At 44.1% G+C, this 21,105-nt stretch overlaps 1 protein-coding gene across 11 annotated transcripts in view; it reads left to right on the top strand.

Moving 5' to 3' along the window:
- Positions 1-21,105, top strand: part of SCML4 (Scm polycomb group protein like 4) — a 148,492-nt gene that overhangs the window by 116,496 nt on the left and 10,891 nt on the right. For 10 of the 11 annotated variants that reach the window (XM_054489983.2, XM_054489981.2, XM_054489980.2 and 7 more), the window contains one exon: positions 13,755-14,045. In XM_054489983.2, coding sequence (XP_054345958.1) covers positions 13,755-14,045 — 291 coding nt within the window. Of the gene's footprint in view, positions 1-13,754; positions 14,078-21,105 lie in introns of those variants that run through there. The other variant, XM_063667052.1, reaches the window with a different exon arrangement.

Here is a 21,105-nt window from a genome sequence, read left to right as displayed (position 1 = left end):
AATAGGGAATGTTCTCCAGGGTAGGATTCCTCATCCTAATTCTCCCCATGTGCCTATGTAAATTCACTTAGGAAAAGCTTTATTATATTTTCAGTGATATCTTTCATTAAATTATGATATCTGTACATATTTTAAAATATTGGACTAAAAGGGAAAAATATAATCTCTTTTTTAAAGAAAATGCCTCCAGAGAAAAGCCTGCATTTCATAGAATTTAAAATGGATTCTCTATTATGTCCAGCAATTGATTGGATCCCTTTGCAGTGTAAGGCTCAGGTTCTCTTTCATGTCCTGTAGATACCAAGGAAGTTATTTACTCAATAACTATTAACCAATGAATGAATGTTCCAATTAAGTTGTTTTAATTGCCCAAGGTATCTTCAATATGAACTAGTGTAATATTGAGTCACGTTGACCCCTTTGATAAAATTTTGGTAGAAAGTAACTGTATTCAAACAAACAAACAAAAGAAGTGAACACTCTTCTTGTCTAAATCACAAATTATTTTGTGGATTAAAGATGCCAGCACCTGAGACTTCAGGAGCAGAATGATGCTGGTCGTAAACCCCTTGCAGGCTTTCTACTGTTTGGGGGTGTGGAGGAGATAAAGAGCCTGAAAAAAAGAGGCCAAATGGACTCCTTCTTCCTAGAAGGCTGACCCCAGGAATCCTCTGAAAGACACCCCTACCTCTACCCTATGCCCACTCCTCAAATAACAAAATCTACCGGAAATCTCCTGTGTTCCATGAGGCGAACAGTCCCTCATGTGGCACCCCCACTCCTAGATTCTCCATGAGCCATTAGAGCTGGCCAGATGGCGGGGGGTCTCCCGGCCTCTCTGTCAAACAGTTGTGTCTGTGTCCACTGCAGAAGATGTTCTGTTTCTGGTGAGCCTGTCCAAAGAGGCTCCTGCCTCTGACAGAATAGTAGGTCTGGGAGATGGGCCAGGCATCTAAGTAGATCCAAGGGGTTGGAAACCAAGTTCTCTGATTTACACCTCAGAACAGTGGAAGCACAAGGACTGGTGGAAACAAAGGGACAGGGTATGTGAGATGCAGCCATTCGAGGCCTCCAGGACCTGCACAGGTTGTATTAGAGACCCCTTCTGGTTATTCCCCTGGACCACAACCCTGAGCCCCTGTGGTGGACCCTAAGGTACTGCTATCTGCAGGCTACTCACACCATTATCTGTTGTCCATGCCTGAGAACTAGGGTTAGAATGGCAAACCATACCAAGAGGAGCTGAAGCAGCTGAGGAAACCAGTAGGCTTCTAAGATGAACTTCATGAACTCTCTCCTAATAGTGGTGCTTTCTGGGTTTCATTCATAAGCAACAAACCCTTTGCTGAAAAAAACTACAAAAAACAAACATAAACTCCTTGGCAGAGAAGTGGGCAGATACTCTGTACCAGATCTATCCTAGCTACTGCTTAGTTAATAAAGACAACTTCCAATCTGGACATGCAGAATCAAGAGGAATGAAACAGCATCCCTTTTTCCGTCCACATTAGTTATCTTTTGCTGTGTCATAAATTACCCCCAACACTTAGGGGCTTAAAATAACATTTATGGTCTCACAGCTTCTGTGGGTCAGGGGACCAGGTGCAACCTCACAGGCCTTCTGGTTCTGAATCTCTCACAAGGCTGCATCTCAAACCTCAACTAGGGCAGGATCCACTTTTCCAGCTTTTTCACATGGTTGTCAGCAGGACTCAGTTTCCCATGAGCTGTTGGTTTGTTGCCAGATGGGTCCCTTTGCAGAGCATCTCACAGCACAGCAACTTGCTCCACCAGAGTGAGCAATGCTAGGAGTGCTGTGAACCTCTCTCAAAGTCGAGATGTCCATTTAGAAAGGAAACGTACAAGGTGTCCTCTATTCCAGGAACTTCAGCATTTCCCTGATTAAGGACCACTTTTAATTTCCCCAAGGTTCTATGAAAGACCAAAAAAGTGTGGGGGCTGAGGAAGAAACAGCGTGACCACAGGAAGTCCCACCCACTTCGCCTCCCCCAGCTCTCGGGAATTCTCATAAGCTTGGCGTGGAGGTTTGGCAAAGCTGCAAGATCATATGGAAGGTGGTATGGAACCTGCTCTCCTCCCGAGAGCACAGAAAGGGCATTCATTATCCCAAACAGATGACTTTGGTCAAAAATGCCTTTGGTCAAAATTTCCAAAGGAGGCAATCAACCCCTAGGCTTAGAACAAAGTCTTAGGCAAACCAGAAACATCTGAGAGGATGTAAGAAGTTCAGGTGTCAGGCATTAAAATTATGGTTGGTTGCTGTGCATCTCATTAGGGGAGAAAAAACAGAAATGTACTTAAATGGACCAGAGGGGAGTCATAAGTTTGATTCTCAGGGCTGAGTGATCTGAACTGCAGAGACAACCTTAGAGAGAAAATCCATACTGGCCAGAGACCAAGTTAATGGAAAATTTAATTGAAGTGAATGAAATGCTCAGCCTCATAGGTAGTATGGGCCTGTGCCCTTTGAACCAGAAAGGCTGGGCCAGGAGGCCATAGAGGGCCCTAAGGGAAAACTCCCTTATCTGCAAGAAGAAGGGGCGGGACTGAGTTTGAGAAAAGAAAATCTGCAAACCTCCACAGGAGCCTCAGTGAAAGGCTGCATGCAGAGGAGGAAACCTTCAGGTTTCGGTCACCAGGAAGTCCCTTAGAAATTCACAGCAGAAGGCCCCTCTGCATCCCACAGCACCAAGCACGTGCTGGAAACCGGCGGTCCCCCAGAGGAGAGCGGGAGAGGCTGCTGGGTGGCAGAGACAACCACCAAGGTAGGCACCGAAGCACCTGTGTCTGGGCTCTGAGTAAAAGAGGTGCAGCTGGCACCAGCACCTGCTACTGCTTCCTGCGCCTTCTCCCTCCTGCCCCTCTCCTCGCAGGTCTCCTTTTCTTGTACTATCGAGGTGACGGCACCTGGCTAAGCAAAGAGGGGTAGCTGCTTCACAGCTCTACAAATCTGCGAACTGCACTCCTGCCTTTTCTAATCTGGGTTTCAGGGCTAGGAATCTCTGATGCTGCCATCTCTGTCAGCAAGCTGAACCAAACTGTTCACACGCGGAGGCCACGGGACACTGACCATAGACTGGGCAGGGTGTTGGGGCCGGCAGGGCTGGGCAGCCCGGCAAAGGGGTCAGGCGATCGATCCTGAGCAAGGCCAGGGCTCCCAGTCTGGAGGAAGGTGGCCGTGCTGATTGTGGAAAGGGCTCACTCTGCAGCTGCTCCCACAACTGGGAAGACTGATGCGGGAAGTGGGGGGTGAGAAAGAGAGAGAGAAAGACAAACAGAACTGTTTAGAGATGACAAATAGTGTCTAAGACTAGATGTTGTGGTTCTTATTGCCTTAATAGGTATTATGTGAGAATAATTTTGCATAGTGGAATTGTTGTGTTTCAGGATTTCATTTGGTTAGTGAATCCAAGTAAAATGCCAGTTTAATTTTTAAAAATAAAATCAATAGTCCGAGCCCACTGGGCTGTAAGCAGTTAAGCCTTGTGTCCTAAGTGAGGAGAGCTGACACTTGGTCAGGAGCATCTATAGTTTTATACATAAGGTCCGTTTTCCCCTCCCTGCCGCTCTGTTTTGGGACTTTCTCTTTCTCTCTCTGGCTCGTGGCTTTCTCCTGCACCTCTTCCTCTCTCTGCTTCTCTCTTTGGAGGTTCTCTACATTCCAGGGGCTCACACCTGACCCTCCAGGACTGTAGCAGAAATGGGCTGCACCCGGGTGTCCTGGAAGCCATGGATGCACGGGCATTACCTAACCCTATCTCCACCCGAGGCTTCAGCAGGGATCAGGGTGCAAGGGAGGAATCCACACACTCTGGACTCAGAACCCTGAAGCTTTGATCCCTAAACCGGAAGTCTTAGTCACAGTTCAGGTTCGTATGCAAACAGATATGCCTTGAGGCTTGAGTGGGTTTACATGCTTCTAGAGTGTTCTTTGGCCTCACTAATAGGCAGGCTTTATACACAGTGGCTGGAGGGAACCATAGTCCACAAGCAGGTTTAGTGATGGTGAAAAAGGACCATCAGTCTGTCCTGAAAGCTCCCAGGACACCAAACCTTGAAAATGTGGCAGATTTCTTTGATCGGGCCCCGTGTGTGTTTTCCTTTCTATTTAAGCATGCTCTTGTGACTGTGCAAAAGGCAGACTATTCTTTTTTTCTGGAGGAAAAGATTTAATGATTCATAAATAGCAACATTAGTCTCTTGGCTGGACACAGAGGGTTACAGAAGTGAGTAAAAAGCCACTCGTTTACCTTGCTTTGTTCAGCTGGCGTTCTCCACTGCAATTAAATGGCCTCACATAGGCTGGGTTGGAGCTTCTTGTTGATGAGCAGTGCCAGGGTGACAAGACAGCTTCTTTCAGATGGAAAAGGATTTTGTACAGACACAGGAGGAAAAGCCCATGAGTGCCTTCACCTGTGAGCCCTACGGTCTGCCGGGAGTCTGTGTGCAGGAGTTAGATCCTCCAACAGGTCGGCTGGCCCCATCTGGTGTTTGCTCACCAGTCAGCCACAAAAGCGCTTGAAAAGTGGGGGTTCCCTCTCCAGATACAGACTTGGTCCTTTCTTTTTACTGACTTTAAATATTGGATTTAGGTAACAAATATATGTCACAGTTCAATTAAATTCTTAAGCTCCTAGAAGTTCTGCATACCTAGAATTCATCTGCCTCACTTTGGATGTTGAGGTGACCTAACATGTTGGATAGTGTAAAGGGTATATGTCCAACAGTCATGTGTTTTAACTGAAGCAAGAAGGATTGAGGCTAGATATAAGGAGGAACTTTTAGGCAATGAGATTCATAGCACAGTGGCCTCACTCTAAAGGAGATTGTAAAATCTCTTTGGGGAAGCTTTCAAATAAAAGACTCAGTTATCTACCATAGTTTCTTTTCTAGACAACACCTTGCCTGAAGAGAGAGGTTGGGGCTAGCTCAATGCATTCCAAATATTAATTCATCACCTTCACAATTTCTACTGTGTCTGAGTAACACTTATAGAATTGTCTACTCAAGAGATTCCTTTACATTAATTCATGTCTTTTAATCTTAGCCATTAGTCAGCTTAAGCAATCATACTGTATCAGTGAAATCATTTTGTTTGATGTGCTAATTATATGTCGTGGATGTACATTGAAATACATGACAATAAAAAAACATTTACTCGTTGTCGTTGGCTGAATTGTATATGTTCAAATTCTCGGGTATCTAGAACCCGTTTTGGAAATGGGATCTTATTTGGAAACAGGATCTCTGCAGATGTAATCAAGTGAAAGGAAGTCATACTGAATTAGGGCTCTAATCCCATGACTGGTGTCCTTAGAAGAAGAAGGAAATTTGGACACAGATCGTGACACACAGGGAAAACACCACAGTGGAGGCAGAGATTGGAGCGCTGTCTCCAGCCAAGGAACTCCAAAGATTGTTGGCCACCAGCGGAGGCTAGAGAGAGGCCAGGAGGGATTCTCCCCTAGAGTCCTGAGACGGAACCTGGCCCTGTGGACACCTTGATTTCAGACTGGTAGGCTCCAGAACTATGGCAGAATAAATTTCTGTTGTTTTAAACCACCTGGTTTGTTAGTTTCTGCAATCCTAGGAAACGAATATACCCATGCAGTTCCCTGTCCTGCCAGTGGGACGCATTTAACATTTGGGGAGATGCTGGGCTGGGTGTTTGTGAAGGGTCTTTTCCTTCCTGCCACCGAATGATGAGGGCCATCAATGCATCTGTCATTTTTATGCTTAGCTATGATGTATCAGAACCCCTCTACAGAAAAGTGAGGAAAATGCAGTTTCAGTTGGGTTTGAACAGATCCATTTCATCAATTCTGGAAGCCACCGAAGTGTGTGCATGTGAACGTGCTGTTCACTCGCGGCCACCCAGGAGCCACTTTACAGAGCCACATCTGGGGCTTGGTGATTTGTCTTGACAGTTGTCCACCTGGGCAGACTTTGGAACCACCAGCACATCCTTTGCCTGGGTAGAAGGTATTGCTTGATGCCCTCCGAAGCCTATTTTCCCTTCTGATTAATTCATTGGGATCATAGCCCAGAGGTTAGCTTTTACTACCTTTGATCTCACCCACGGGCATCAGTAGTTTGTTTATTTATATTTATTTATTTATTTTTGAGATATAGGCTGAAGTGCAGTGGTGCAATCTCGGCTCACTGCAACCTTCACCTCCTGGGTTCAAGCAATTCTCCTGCCTCAGCCTCCTGAGTAGCTGGGATTACAGGCGACTGCCTCCACGCTTGGCTAATTTTGTATTTTTAGTAGAGACGGGTTTCACCATGTTGGCCAGGTTGGTCTTACTCCCGACCTCAGGTGATCCGCCCACCTTGGCCTCCCAAAGTGCTGGGATTACAGGCATGAGCCACCGTGCCTGGCCACCATCAACAGTTTTTAAATCCATTCAGTGCATGTTCCCTTGTTCCCCATTCCCACACTTTGCGATAAGGGAATGGTCTGCCATCTGCGTCTGTATTTTCCAACTATAGTGCCAATCAGTGAATTATCTGCATTCTCTACCTTAGACTATCAGAACTATGTGGGCATATTTAATTTAGACTTAAAGTGTTCAATAAGCAGGATATTGTTTTTGTTAAATCTTTTTTCATTGTTTATCAGAAATCTACCTAAAGAATTTATATGTAAGCTCTTTATAATATCAATTTTAATGAGTCTTCTGTGTAACGGCAGCCTTAAAGCTAACATTGGCTCAAATGTTTACTCAATAAATATTTATCAAGCACTTCCTCTATTCCAGGCATCATGCCAGATACTGCATGTAGCTTCCTCACATATACCAAAGCACCTGACATGTGGGACACAAAAAGGATTGGTATCCCAGACTATGAGAAATTTCCAACAAAAGGAATGTAATGGCAGCCTTACTGCTTACTGGCTTTAGATCGTAGATAGTAGATAGTAGATGCTCAATACACGTGAGTTTTCCTTTCCCTCACTCCATTCAGAAAGCAGCCTAGTATATAGCTCCATAGCCAGGTCCTTTTTAGAATCTCCCTTCCGATGGCTTCTGACCCAGAGGGAAGAGATGCAGCGAGGCCGTCAGGCAAAGATGTAGCATTCCAGGGTCCTGAAGACATCTCACAGCACTTCATTATCTACATAGCATTTGGCACAGAGCATGCATGCCCTTCGGCTGCTTAGGTTATGTGTGTCCTGGTGGCCAACGCAGTGTTTGTTACATTTGACTGCATATAATTCTTGAGAATATGTTCATAGCCTCATCTGAAAAGCACTGAACTTCTGCAAACGCCTTTTTTTAAAAAAAAAAACTCTTTATTGAGATATAATTCATATATCATACAATTCACCATTTAAGGTACCATTCAGTGACTTTTAGTATATAGATATGCGCAGCTATCAGCACAGTCAATTGTAGAATACTTTCATCACCTCAAAGAAACCTCCCACATACCCTTTAGCTATTACCCACCCCACACCCCAACCCCAATCCCTAAGCAACCACGAATCTACTTTTTGTCTGTATAGATTTGCCTTTCCTGGACATTTTATATAAAAAGAATCATTTGACATGTGGTCTCTTGTGGCTGGATTCTTTTACTTTGCATAATGTTTCAAGGATCATTCACACTGTAACAGGTATGAGTACTTCATTCCTTTTTATGCACAAATAATATTTTGTTGTATGGCTATAACAGATTTTTAAAATTTATTCATTTGTTAATAGCCACTTGAGTTTCTTCCACTTTTTAGCTGTTATGAATAGGGCTGCTGTAAACATTCATGTACAGATTTTTATGTAGACATTTGTTTTCATTTCTTTTTAGTACATACCTAGGAGTATAATTGCTGGTTCTTATGGTAATTCTACTTTAAGCATTTGAGGAAGTACCAGGCTGTTTCCCAAAGTGGCTGCACCATTTTCTATTCCTACCAGAAGGGTGTGGGGGTTCTAATTTCTCTATGGTATCACCAACACTTGTTATCTGGCTCTTTGATTATCACCTTCCTAGTGGGTGTGAAGTGGTGACTCATTGTGGTTTTGATTTGATTCGACTCATGATGTGGATCAGCTTTGATGTGCCTACTGGCCATTTGTATATCTTTTTAAAGAAATGTTTATTCAAGTCCTTTATCCATTTTAAAATAGGGTTGTCTTTTTATTGAGCTAGAATAATTCTTTTTTTTTTTTTTTTTTTTTTTTTGAGATGGTGTCTTGCTCTTTTGCCCAGGCTGGAGTGCAGTGGCACGATCTCAGCTCACTGCAAGCTCCACCTCCTGGGTTCACACCATTCTCCTGCCTCAGCCTCCTGAGTAGCTGGGACTACAGGCACCTGCCACCACGCCTGGCTAATTTTTTGTATTTTTAGTAGAGATGGGGTTTCACTGTGTTAGCCAGGATGGTCTTGATCTCCTGACCTCATGATCCGCCCGCCTCGGCCTCCCAAGGTGCTGGGATTACAGGCGTGAGCCACCGCACCCAGCCAAGCTAGAATAATTCTTAATACAGTCTAGTCCCTTACACAGGTTGGTTGTATAAGTCTATAATCCCTTTTACAAGATATATAAGTCCCTGATCAAGTATATAATTTGCAGGTATTTTCCCGCAATTTATGAGTTGTCTTTTCACTTTCTTGATAGTGTCTTTTTTTTTTTTTTTTTTGAGACTGGGTCTTGCTCCGTTGCCCAGGCTGGAGTGCAGTGGCGCAATCTCAGCTCACTGCAACCTCTGCCTGGCAGGTTCAAGCAATTCTCATGCCTCAGCCTCCCAAGCAGCTGGGATTACAGACTCGCATCACCATGCCCAGTTAATTTTTGTATTTTTAGTAGAGACGGAGTTTCACTATGTTGGCCAAGCTGGTCTCGAACTCCTCATGTGATCCACCCACCTCTGCCTCCCAGAGAGCTGGGATTACAGGCATGAGCCACTGTGCCCAGTGCAAACGTGCAAAAGTTTTAAATTTTGATGAAGTTTAATTTATTTTATTATTTTATTGCTTGTGCTTTTGGTGTCAAATCTAAGAATATTTTGCCAAATCCAAGGTCACAAACATTTACCCCATATGTTTCTTTCTAAGAGTTTTATAATTTTTGTTCTTACATTTACATTTTTTATTTTGAGTTAATTTTTGTATATGGTGTGAGTAAGGGTTTTCCTTTAGTCTTTTACATGTGGATATCCAGTTGTCCCAGCACCATTTGTTGAAAAGACTATCCTTTCTTCCATTGAATGGTCTTGGCACCCTTGTGGAAATCAGCTGAACATATACACATGGATTTACTTCTGGACTCTGAATTCTATTTCATTGATCTGTATACCTATCCAAATGCCAGAACCACGCTGTCTTTTTTTCCCTCTCCAATGACACTGGCTTCATTTGTTTATTTTAAAAAAAATTTTTAAATCAATGCATAAGAGATGTATGTAGTTTTAGGGTACATGTGATAATTTGTTACATTCATATAACTTGTAAAGATCAAATCAGCATACTTGGGATATCCATCACCTTAAATATTTGTCTTTATGGTAGAACCATTTGAATTATTCTCTTCTAGCTATTTTCAAGTGTTTAATAGATTGTTGTAAACTATAGTCACTCAAGTGATTTCTCAAACTCTAAGTCTTATTTCTTCTATAAAACCATATATTTGTACCTTTAATCAACTTCTCTTTATCCTCACTGACCTCTGCCCTTCCTGGCCTCTGGTAACCACCAATCTACTCCCTATCTTCATGAGATCCACTTTTTTAGCTCCCACATATGGGTGAGAACATGTGATATTTGTCCTTCTGTGCCTGGCTTATTTCATTTAACATGATGACCGCCCACATTGTCTTGATTATTGTTGCTTTGTACTAAATTTGGAATCAGGAAGTGTGAGCCTTCTACTTTGCTTTTGTTTTTCATGATGGCTTTGGCTATTCTGTGTCCCTTGCAATTCCATATGAGTTCTGGAATTAGCTCGTTATTTTCTACAAATAAACCAGTGAAGATTCTGACAGGGATTGTGTGAATCTGTAGATCAATTTGAGGGGAATTGCCACCCTAAAAATAAGCCTTCTGATCTATGAACATGAGATTTTTTTTTCCATTTAGTTATATCTTCTTTAATTTCTTTCAACAATGTTTTGTAGTTTTCAGAGTATGTTTGAACTTTTGTTAAAGTTATTCCTATTTTATTTTATTCTTTTTCATACTATTATAAATGGAATTATTCTCAATTTTATTTTCTAATTGTTAATTGCAAATGTGTAGAAATACAATTGATTTTTGCACATTGATCTTGTATCCTACAACCTTGCTGAACTACTTACATTTCCAACAGTCTTTTAAGTAGATTCCTTAGGATTTAGTGCACATAAGAGATAGTTTTACTTCTTCCTTCCTAATCCTGATGGCTTTTCTTTTCCTTAACCTAATTGCACTGGCTGGAACCTCTAGTACAATGTTAATAGAAGTAGCTGGAATGGACCGTCTCTTTTTGTTCCTGATCTTGGGGGACAGCATCCAGTCTTTGACCATTAGCCATGATATTACCTATAGGTTTTTTGCAGATACCCTTTGTCAGATTGAGGAAATTCCCTTCTGTCCCTAGTTTGTTGAGTGATTTTATCATAAAAGGGTATTGGATTTTGTCAGATGTTTTTCTGCATCTGTTGAGGTGATTGTGTGATCTCTGTCTTATTATTCTATCCATATGGTGTATTACATTAATTGATTTTTGAATGTTAAATCAGGCTTGCATTCCTGGGATAAATCCTACTTGGTCATGGTGTATATATCTTTTTATATGTTGCCGGGTTCAGTTTTGCCAGCTTTTTTGTTGAGGATTTCTGCATTCATATGAATACCAGATATTGGTCTGTAGTTTTCTTATGATGTGTCTGTCTGGTTTTGGTATAAGGGTAATCCTGGCTTCGTAGAAGTATTTGCCATAGAAGTTGGAAAGTGTTCTACCCCCTTCTATTTTTTGGAAGACTTTGTAAAGAATTAGTGTTATTTTTTCTTTAAATATTTGGTAGAATTCAACCGTGAAGTTATCCAGGCTTGGGCTTTCTTTGTGGGTAGTTTTCTGATTACTAATTCAATCTTTTTATTTCTTACAGGTCTACTCAGATTGTCTTTTTCTTCTTAAGTCAGTTTTAGTGGTTTGTTCATTTTATCTGAGTTATCTAATTTACTGGCATACAACTGTTTATAGAACAGATGGTTCCCTACTTAAGATGGTTTGACAATGATTTTTTCACTTTACGATGGTGTGAAAGTGATACACATTCACTGAAAACCATGCTTCAAGTATCTATACAACAATTCTGTTTTTCATTTTCAGTAAGTATTCAGTAAATTACATGAGATGTTCAATACTTTATCATAAAATTGGCTTTGTGTTAGATGATTTTGTCCAACTGTAGGCTAATGTTAGTGTTCTGAGCATGTTTGAGGTCAGCTAGGCTAAACTATAATGTGTGGTAGATTATGTAGGCTAAATGCATTTTCAACTTATGATATTTTTAACTTATGATAAATTTATTGGGATATAACCCTATTGTAAGCAAAAAGCATCTGTATTTCTCAATCTTTTTCAATTTCTGTAAGGTTGGTAGTAATTTCCTCTCTTTCAGGTTTTCATTTCTGATTCTAGTAATTTGAATCTTCTCTCTTTCCTTCTTTACTTTTTATTTGTTTATTTTTTTGTCAGTGTAGCTAAAGGCTTGCAATTTTGTTGATTCTTTTTCTGAAGAACAAGCTTTTGGTTGTATTGATTTCTTCTATTGTTTTTTAAAATTCTCTATTGAATTAATTTTTGCTCAAATCTTTATTATTTCCTTCTTTGCTTTAAGTTTTTTTCCAGTGTCTTATGATAGAAGATTAGGTTATTCGTATGAGATTTTTCTTCCTTTAACAGAAGTATTTACAGCTCTAAATTTACCTCTAACCACTAGTTATCTGTATCACATCTTCAAAGACTTTTATTTCTAGTCAAGCTCCACATCCATCCCCAACTATGAGAAGATCTGCTAGCTCCCCTAATAAAATCAAGTCTTAATCTTCAATACCTACATTGTGGAAGAATCCATGTATGGAGAAGATTTTGGATCTTGTGGCCTCAAATTTGTTTTTCATTGCCAATCATGGAGGATCCATTGGTTTTTGTTGTTGTTGTTGTTTTGTTTTGTTTTTATTTTTTATTTTTTTGCTGATTGCATTTTCTTTGGGCATACCAAGATCGGTTTTGATGGTGTCTAATATACAGATAATTATTGCTGGGGATAGGTAGACATGATCTTGTCCTGGTGGGAGGGACTAGAATAGTTTCCTTCTTTCTATCACCATAATTTCTCTGGACTTCCCCCACCCCCCAAAAGAAAAAATCCACATAAAAATAATAAAACAAACAAAAAACCCACCATTCGGCCACAAGTGTAGCTCACAGGGAGTTCAACAGGCTCAATGTTGAGCTTTAAAAGTATAGGACTGTAATCCCAGCACTTTGGGAGGCCAAGGCAGATGGATCACTTGAGGTCAGGAGTTTGAGACCAGCCTGGCCAACATGGTGAAACCCCATCTCTACTAAAAATACAAAAATTAGCCAGGCATAGTGGTTCCAGCTACTCGGGAGTCTGAGGCAAGAGAATCACTTCAACCCAAGAGGTGGAGGTTGCAGTGAGCCAAGATCACACCATTGCACTCCAGCCTGGGTGACAGACTTATTGATTAAAACTCCATCTCAAAAAAAAAAAAAAAAAAAGGTACAGTAAGTCCTGGTTTACTTAAGAGGCACTGATGATGAGGTTGGCAGACTTTCTAAGTCCTCTCCTCCCCCTGCACTTTGGCTTGGCTCTTTAGCTCTCCTGTGAAGGGTTTGGGGAGGATCGTGGGGCTGTCCGGATCACCCACTTGCATCCCTACTTGTTAGCCGTGGCGGAGGATGGCTGCCCTCATGTGTATGTATCAGGACTAAAGGTGTGGGGAGAAAGCACTGTGGCACCTGGGCCACCACCCAGGCCACAGTTGTCTCTCCTGACTCTGGGACATTGTGACTCTTGCTTGATCTCTCCCAGGAGTCCTGAGCCAGGTGAGGGGGGCTGTGCTGGTGGGTGAGCAAGAGCAGGGAGTACAGGGAGATTCTGAGAAGCCAGCAGAGACTGTGAGGGCAGAGCCACTGCAGAAGAAAGTCTTTGATCTGGGCTTACTCTTTTTTTTTTTTTTTCTTTTTTTGAGATGGAGTTTTGCTCTGCAACCTCCACCTCCCAGGTTCAAGCGATTCTCCTGCCTCAGCTTCCTGAGTAGCTGGGATTACAGGTGACTGCCACCACATCCGGCTAATTTTTTGTATTTTTAGTAGAGATGGAGTTTCATCATGTTGGCCAGGCTGGTCTTGAACTCCCGACCTCAGGTGATCCACCTGCCTCGGCCTCCCAAAGTTCAGGGATTACAGGCAGGAGCCACCGCACCTGGCCTGATTTGGGCTTATTAAGTCATCAATGGCCAAAATATCAATTTTCCTCTAAGCACCGAGGAGCACACCTCCTAATTCCTATTACGATATGCTCCTGTGGGCAAGGCAGCTCTCAGCCTGCTGACAGGTATGCTATTTGGAATTATGTTGTGGGGTTCATTTCTCCTCTCTCCATCCTCACAGATACTGGTGACTGTGTTGGCAGGGCAGGGTTTGCCAAGATGGAGGGTCTGATAGCTTCCTGAACTGCTCTCTGATATCTGCTTCTCCGTATTGCCTTCTTGCTTAGCCAAGACAGTCACCACCGAAGAGTATCTGGTGAACCCTGTGGGCATGAACCGCTACGGTGTGGACACCTCCGCCTCCACCTTTAACCACAGGGGCTCCTTGCCCCCCTCCTCCTCGCTGTACTGCAAGAGGCAGAACTCTGGAGACAGCCACCTTGGGAGTGGTCCTGCTGCCACTGCTGGTGGTCCCCGCACCAGCCCCATGTCTTCTGGTGGCCCCTCGGCACCTGGGCTGAGGCCCCCAGCCTCCAGCCCCAAGAGAAATGCGACCTCTCTTGAAGGAAACAGATGTGGTAATGTAATGCATGCATCAGCTTCCCACTGACTTAACAACCCTTGCCCTTGCGTGGGGAGCACAGCATCTGGGGAAGAGGGAGTGTGGCTGTTTAAACATGGGACTGCTGGGAGATCAGAAATTTCCACGAGCCCTTTCATGGATCTTGAGGTTCTCAAAAACAGCCAAACTCAACCTTTGATAAGCAAAGAAAGTCGTGTATTAGGGTAGGCTAGGCCACAGGATACATAGACTCCAAAATGTGCACAGGCTCAAATACCATAGAAATTTTTGTTCAAGAGCTGAAGGTGAATGTTCCTGATTCATGGATGCATCTCAATATAGGGACACAGGCTTCATCTATTTTGTGGCTCTGCCACCCTCTACAGCCTTCGTGCCCCATGCATTTAGGGAATAGAAAGGGAAAGAAGGTGTGGAGAAGGCACAGGTGCTTCCCTGCAATCTGAAAGTGATGCTCATCACTTCGACTCACATCTCATTGGCAAATCTGGTCATTTTGCCACACTTAACCGTAAGGGACTCTGGGAGCTGTAGTTTAGCTCTGCCCAGGAGAAAGGAGAACCAGACCTTGGTAAAGAATTGTCTCTTGCATAGGAGGTGTCACTTTCAGGATACAAATACATGAGCAGAAGCAGAGTTAGGCAAAATTCCCCCAGTGCTGGTTGTAATGCCACTTCTGTCTCGTCCACTAAAGAAAGTTTGTTGGAATGCAATCTACAAAAGCGCTATGAGGGCTAAAGGATTATAGTAATAGCTGGAAGCCCCTTCTGATTGATGTTTTAAAAAATCATTTTCAAGCTTCAGTATTTTGATAGTGCATAAAGGCCATAGAGTATAGTGGATAATCACTGGGACTTGAGCCAGACAGCCTGGGCTGAGATGCTGGATCTGCTGCTTCCTGCCTACCTTTTGCAAGTCTTAACTTACCTGTGCTTCAGTTTCCTCACCTATAAAATTGCGATAATAATAATGGCAGCACCTGCCTCATAGGATTGTTGGGAGGATTAAATGAGTTCATACATGCCTTTAGTACAAGGCCTAGGAGGTAATAAGAGCTCAATAAATGTTAGTAGTTACAGCATAGATCTTTTTAACACGTCCCTTAACAGATCACAGCCCATCAGCTCCACAGCTGAGAACTGCTGAAGAAAGAAGGCCCCAGGCCAAGGAGTCAGGGAGTCTTCATCTTGCCACCCTGTAGCCCCTCAGTGGGCAGGCTCTGTCTTCTGTGGCAAGTCACATTTCTCCCCCGAGCCTAGGACCCTTCCACCAGTGACCCCAGCAAGCCGCACACATGAGCTATTTTGTGTGATTCAAGACCCTCCACACATTCCCTTCCAAGAGCCTCATGCAACCCAGATGAGCGTGGCCCTGACCAGCTTCCCCTGGCCAAGGATGGAGAGGTGAGAAGGGGCCGCTTGCCGGAGAGGTGTTCTGAGGGGTAGAGCACAGATTATCTCTCCATGGCAGCTCTTGCCAAATGTAGAGATGCCCGGCAGGCCACTTTCCAACACTGTCACACAGGGCCATGAGCCAGGCAGATTAAGTGAGCAGAGCCCTATTTTCCAAAGGAGAGCAACATTGTTCCATCTGATTCCTAAGAACAAGAGAAAGGGACAAGATCTTTCATGAACCAACACTGTAAAGTAAACCAGGGGCAGCCTTGATTTCATAGGTTTGTCCCCAGTGTTAGCATAATATCTGGCATGTGGTAGGTGTTCAACAAACATGCATCATGTCTGTGCCCTCACGGTGTCCCTTTGTCTTCTTGTCGAAACACTCATCCTTATGTCCCTCTGGAGTTTAAATGTCTTTCTCTCCTCCTCTTCTCCTCAGCCCCATTCCCCTTTTCTCAGGGTGGTGATAACAGGACACCATGCTGATTGAATTGACTCATAATCCCAGAGTCCCACTTTTTAAAAAGGAGATATTTACTCTCTCTCCCACTCACGTTGGTATAATCTCAGCCCTATGTCTTAAATGCAGGATTTCCAGCAGTAAGAGGGAGGCATGATTTGGTTGGAGAGAACTGCTATCACTCACTCAACAACAGTCTGCCCTGTTCAGTCCAACTGGTGACCCAGGGCCAGGGAATCCAGGGCTCTTCAGAGGGCCTCAGCATAGCTCCTGTCCCCCAGCCCCTCACATCTCCTTCCAGTTGAGCCCTAGGATGTCCTCCTGTCCTTCACTTTCATCCCCATCCCGGCCCTTTGTTCTCCTGTGTATGAGTCTGTTCTGCTAATAAAGACATACGTGAGACTGGGTAATTTGTAAAGGAAAGACACTTAATGGACTCACAGTTCCACATGGCTGGGGAGGCCTCACAATCATGGCAGAAGGCAAAGGGAAAGCAAAGGCACGTCTTACATGGTGACAGGTAAGAGGGCTTGTGCAAGGGAACTCCCCTTTATAAGACCATCAGATGTCGTGAGACTTACTGGCTACCACAGGAACAGAATGGGGGAAACCGACCCCATGATTCAATTATCTCCACCTGGCTCCATCCTTGACACATGGGGATTATTACAATTCAAGGTGAGATTTGGGTGGGGATACAGAGCTAACTCATATCATCCTGGAATCAGGCCCTGACAGTCTGAGTAATCTTGCCAGACAACTGGCTGAGGGGCAGCCCAGACCCTTCCTCAGGCTCCAGCTCTGAGAAAGCCTCTTTGCTGGAGCCTGATTGCACCCCAGGAGAGGCCCCCTAGCTCAGGCCCTTCTTCCTCTCAGGGTCTGGGATGAGATCAGAGAAACAGAGTCCACCAGTGCCTGCTGCTGCCTTTCATCCCAAGAACATCAATACTGAACCCTGAATCCTGGCTGTCTCTTTATTAACTTAGAAGTATTAGAACCAGCCAGGCACGATGGCTCACGCCTGCAATCCCACCACTTTGGGAGGCCAAGGCGGGCGGATCACTTGAGGTCAGGAGTTTGAGACCAGCCTGACCAACATGGTGAAACCCCGTCTCTACTAAAAATACAAAGATTAGCTGGGTGTCGTGGTGCACGCCTGTAATACCGGCTACTTGAGAGACTGAGGCAAGAGAATTGCTTGAATCCGGGAGGTGGAGGTTGCAGTGAGCAGAGATTGCGCCACTGCACTCCAGCCTGGGCAACAAAGCTAGACTCTGTCTCAAAAAAAAAAAAAAATAAATAAATAAATAAAAATATTAGAGAGAACTTTGCCTGAGACCCTGAAATCCAGTTGTCCATAATCAGCAGGACCCCCACCATGGGACTGTGGGATGTTTAAAATCACAAAGCCACCTAACCCCTTTGGAGAAAAGCTGCTATGTGATGTATCAGTTGAAGTTCACTGTTGAGCCTTTGTGATACACTGAAGAAAAATGAAATTATTCATCCTTTGTAGGTCTATTAACACTTTAATTCTCCAAAGATTCCTTTTTTTTTTTTGAGACAGAGTCTCACTCTGTCGCCCAGGCTGCAAGCTCTGCCTCCTGGGTTCATGCCATTCTCCTGCCTCAGCCTCCTGAGTAGCTGGGACTACAGGTGCCCGCCACCACGCCTGGCTATTTTTTTTTTTTTTTTTTTTTTTTTTTTTAGTAGAGATGGGGTTTCACAGTGGTAGCCAGGATGGTCTTGATCTCCTGACCTCGTGATCTGCCTGCCTCAGCCTCCCAAAGTGCTGGGACCACAGGCGTGAGCCACCCCGCCCAGCCCAAAGATTCCTTTTAACTAGTGCCTTCTTCAGGGTGCTAAATAAAACCGCAGGTACCAGAAACAGCCAGTCAGCCATGCACATTCTCAGCAGTGAGACAGAGGAAGTGGGTGGGGAGAAGATGGAAGGAAGGATAGCACCAGTGTCTCTGAAAGAGGTTTCCGTTTCTGCTTACATTTCATTGACCAAAATGTAGTCACATGGCCACTTGCTGCAAGGGATGCTGGGAAATGTGGTTTTCATTCCTAGCAACCATGATTCCAGATGGAAGTTAGGGCTGCTATTACAGAGGAAGAAGTGCAAAGTAACGCTGAGTAGGCAATGGGAAGTCTGATCAGAAATGCTCACTCCCTGCTTTTCCCTCCCATGACACTTTGTTTCCTCATCTATAGTTCTTACTCTATCCTAGAGAAAGGAACAGACCCTCAGCTTTGTGAAGTCTCTTATTCATATTTGAACCCCCCACAGCCCCAGCAAAGGGGGGCTTGAGGCCTGTATCAAACTGTTATTTATTGAACACCTACACTTAAGGGGGCCAGACAGTTTCCGATTTATTATAAGTTATATGTTTAGAATTTAATATTTATAAAAAGGTATTGGTATATTTGATTTAAAGATAAAGAAAAAGAGGTTCAAGAGAAGGTAAATCAAGTGTTAAGCCAGGATCTGACTTCAATGGGCTCCAAAGCCTGTCTTTCAAAACAACCCCAGGGGTTTTCAAATCATGCCTGATGGCTTTCAAGGTTCTAAGAGATGGAGAAGATGCAACAAGAGCAGACAGGACTCCAGGTGCCCTCCCTCTCTTTAAGCAGGGCCTTTTCACATTTGCAGAGTGGGGTTCTATATGTGCTTTGCTTAAACAAAATTTGCACAACTAAAAATGTTTGGAAACCATGGAGATAAAAACCACGCTGACTTGAGTGGCAGGATGTTAAAGTGGGAGAGAAACCACCAGCGTCCTCACCCATTTCTCACCTAGCTGTCAGCCTGGTGCCTGCTGTTGGTAACCCCACACCCCACCTCCCACCCAAATGACTGTTCAATATTGCTCTGAAGTTCCATCCCAAGTAAAAAGCAGTTATTATCAAAAAAACCATACCTCTTTAAGAGAGTTTGACCCAAGTCATAAACCATGGAAGAGACTTAGAAATGGCATTTTCCCCATGGTACTAATCAAAATGGTTTAAAACCACAGAAGCCAGAAGCTGCAGGCAGAAGGGTGGGTATTGATGACCTGACAAACTCCTCAGCCTTCTCTCTCTGGTGGTACTTACCTTTAGCTTCCTGCAGTTGTGATATATCACGTCTGTCTCCACTGCCAGTGGGCTCCAAGGGGATGTGTTCACAGGGCACATTTTTCTGGTGTCCGCTGATGCTCTGGTGAAAGTTTGAGAGCTCTTCCTTGTCTCTCATCCAAGATATAATCACCAAGAGCTATAAAGAGGTTTTGGATAACAAAAGCTTCCTGACTTGGGCATTTAACAAGACACACTGTAGAATTCCCAACCACAACTAGGTCCAAGATTCAGAATCAAGAAACGAAGTCAATCTGATATTGCTATTACAACCCAAATGCTTCCTGTGGTTGGATTTTTATATGATAAGGCCTGGCATTGGGTGAGGGATGGAGACAATTTAGCTAGAAAAAGAAGAATGAGAACAGCATTCTATGTGAGGAGGTGAAGTGGACAAAAGCATGGCAAGAGCTGATTAATTAAAGAGTTTGTGCAGAGGCCAGACGCAGTGGCTCACACCTGTAATGTGTAATGCACTTTGGGAGGCAGAGGTGGGCGGATCATCTGAGGTCAGGAGTTCAAGACCAGCCTGGTCAATATGGTGAAACCCCGTCCCTACTAAAAATACAAAAATTAGCTGGGTGTGGCGGCACATGCCTGTAATCCCAGCTACTCGGGAGGCTGAGGCTCGAGAATCGCTTGAACCCGGGAGGTGGAGGTTGAGCCGAGATTATGCCACTGCACTGCAGCCTGGGTGACAAAGCGAGACTTCATCTCAAAAAAAAAAAAAAAAAAAGGAGTTTGTGCAGGGACACCAGGGAAACCATGATGCTGGGAGGTTTGGGATCCATTTCAAGCAGATGATGGGACTTTGCTCTGTAGTAACTGTAAACCAAACATTTCTGAACAGGGGAGTGAGCTGGTGGCCCTGGGATTTAGGAAAACAAATCTACTGGCCATTTATGGAATGACATCATCATAATAATAAGAACAGCAACTACCTAATGAGTAATCCTGTTTAATGCTTTACAACATTATGCCATTTAATCCTTGCAACAGCTCAATGAGGTGTTTTATAGAGCAGGCAGTTAAGACTCAGGTTTTGTTTGGTCCTAGCCAGCAGAGACTTCCTGGGCACAGTGTGCCAGGGGCTCTTCTCACATCTGAGGACAGAGCTGTGAACAAGAGGGACACCGGCCCTGTTCTCTGAGGGTTTGCAACTCCAGGGAGACAAATGTCAACAAATTATTAAACTAATTTCATTACAGTTGTGATGATTGCTGTCAGGGAAAAGTGTGGATGCTGTGGGAGAATCAGCTGGGGAGGGAGTGGCTGAGCCTGCCCTTAGCAGTCTGGAAAGGCTTCCCAGAGAAGGGGCAGTGGAGCTGGCTGGAATAAGCAGGAGGAAAGACAACCGAGGAGGGTCAGTAGGGAGGAGGGATGGCTGGAGGCTTCCCAGCAGAGGTCACAGTGCTTGCTAGGAGGTCACAGTGTCTTCTGGTGGCCAAGAAGGAATCTAGCTCAGCTCAGCTTGGCTTCAAGCCCATGGTCTCTCCTTGTTTCTAGAGACATGCTCTCTCCTCACACAGGCAGGCCAGCTGGTCTCAAATAAGTAAAAGAAAAATCTGATTAAACTCTAAGGATTGAGTGGGCTCTCTTCCCTCTCATCTCTCTCACCTCATGGCATCTTGAAAACTCTAGATAAAGTGAGTGGCGCTTGCCTATAATCCCAGCTACTCGGGACGCTGAGGCAGGAGAATCACTTGAACCTGGGAGGCGGAGGCTGCAGTGAGCCAAGATCACCCCACTACACTCTAGCCTGGGCAACAGATAGAAATAATGAAAAACAGCACTGTTTCAAGCCACGTGATTTTGCCATAATCGTGGGCTAGCCTGGGCACGTCACACATTTGATATGGCACTGTATCTAGAAAGGATGCATCTAGTGGGAGCAGGTGACTTGGAGATGCTGATAACAGATCTTCCTCCCCTTCCCCTTGCCAGACCCGGCCCTCCCAACCCACTTCCAGCTGCCAGAAACCAAGAGGGCCTGGGCAGCTCACAGGCAGCCTGAGGACACAGGGGTCCCTGTCGGAGACAATGACCTTCCTGTCTTTAAGATTCTTATGGTCAGGCTCCAG

The sequence above is a fragment of the Pongo pygmaeus genome, chromosome 5 (assembly GCF_028885625.2).
Source record: "Pongo pygmaeus isolate AG05252 chromosome 5, NHGRI_mPonPyg2-v2.0_pri, whole genome shotgun sequence".
Lineage (NCBI taxonomy): Eukaryota > Metazoa > Chordata > Mammalia > Primates > Hominidae > Pongo > Pongo pygmaeus.
This window is presented reverse-complemented; position numbering and strand designations above follow the sequence as displayed.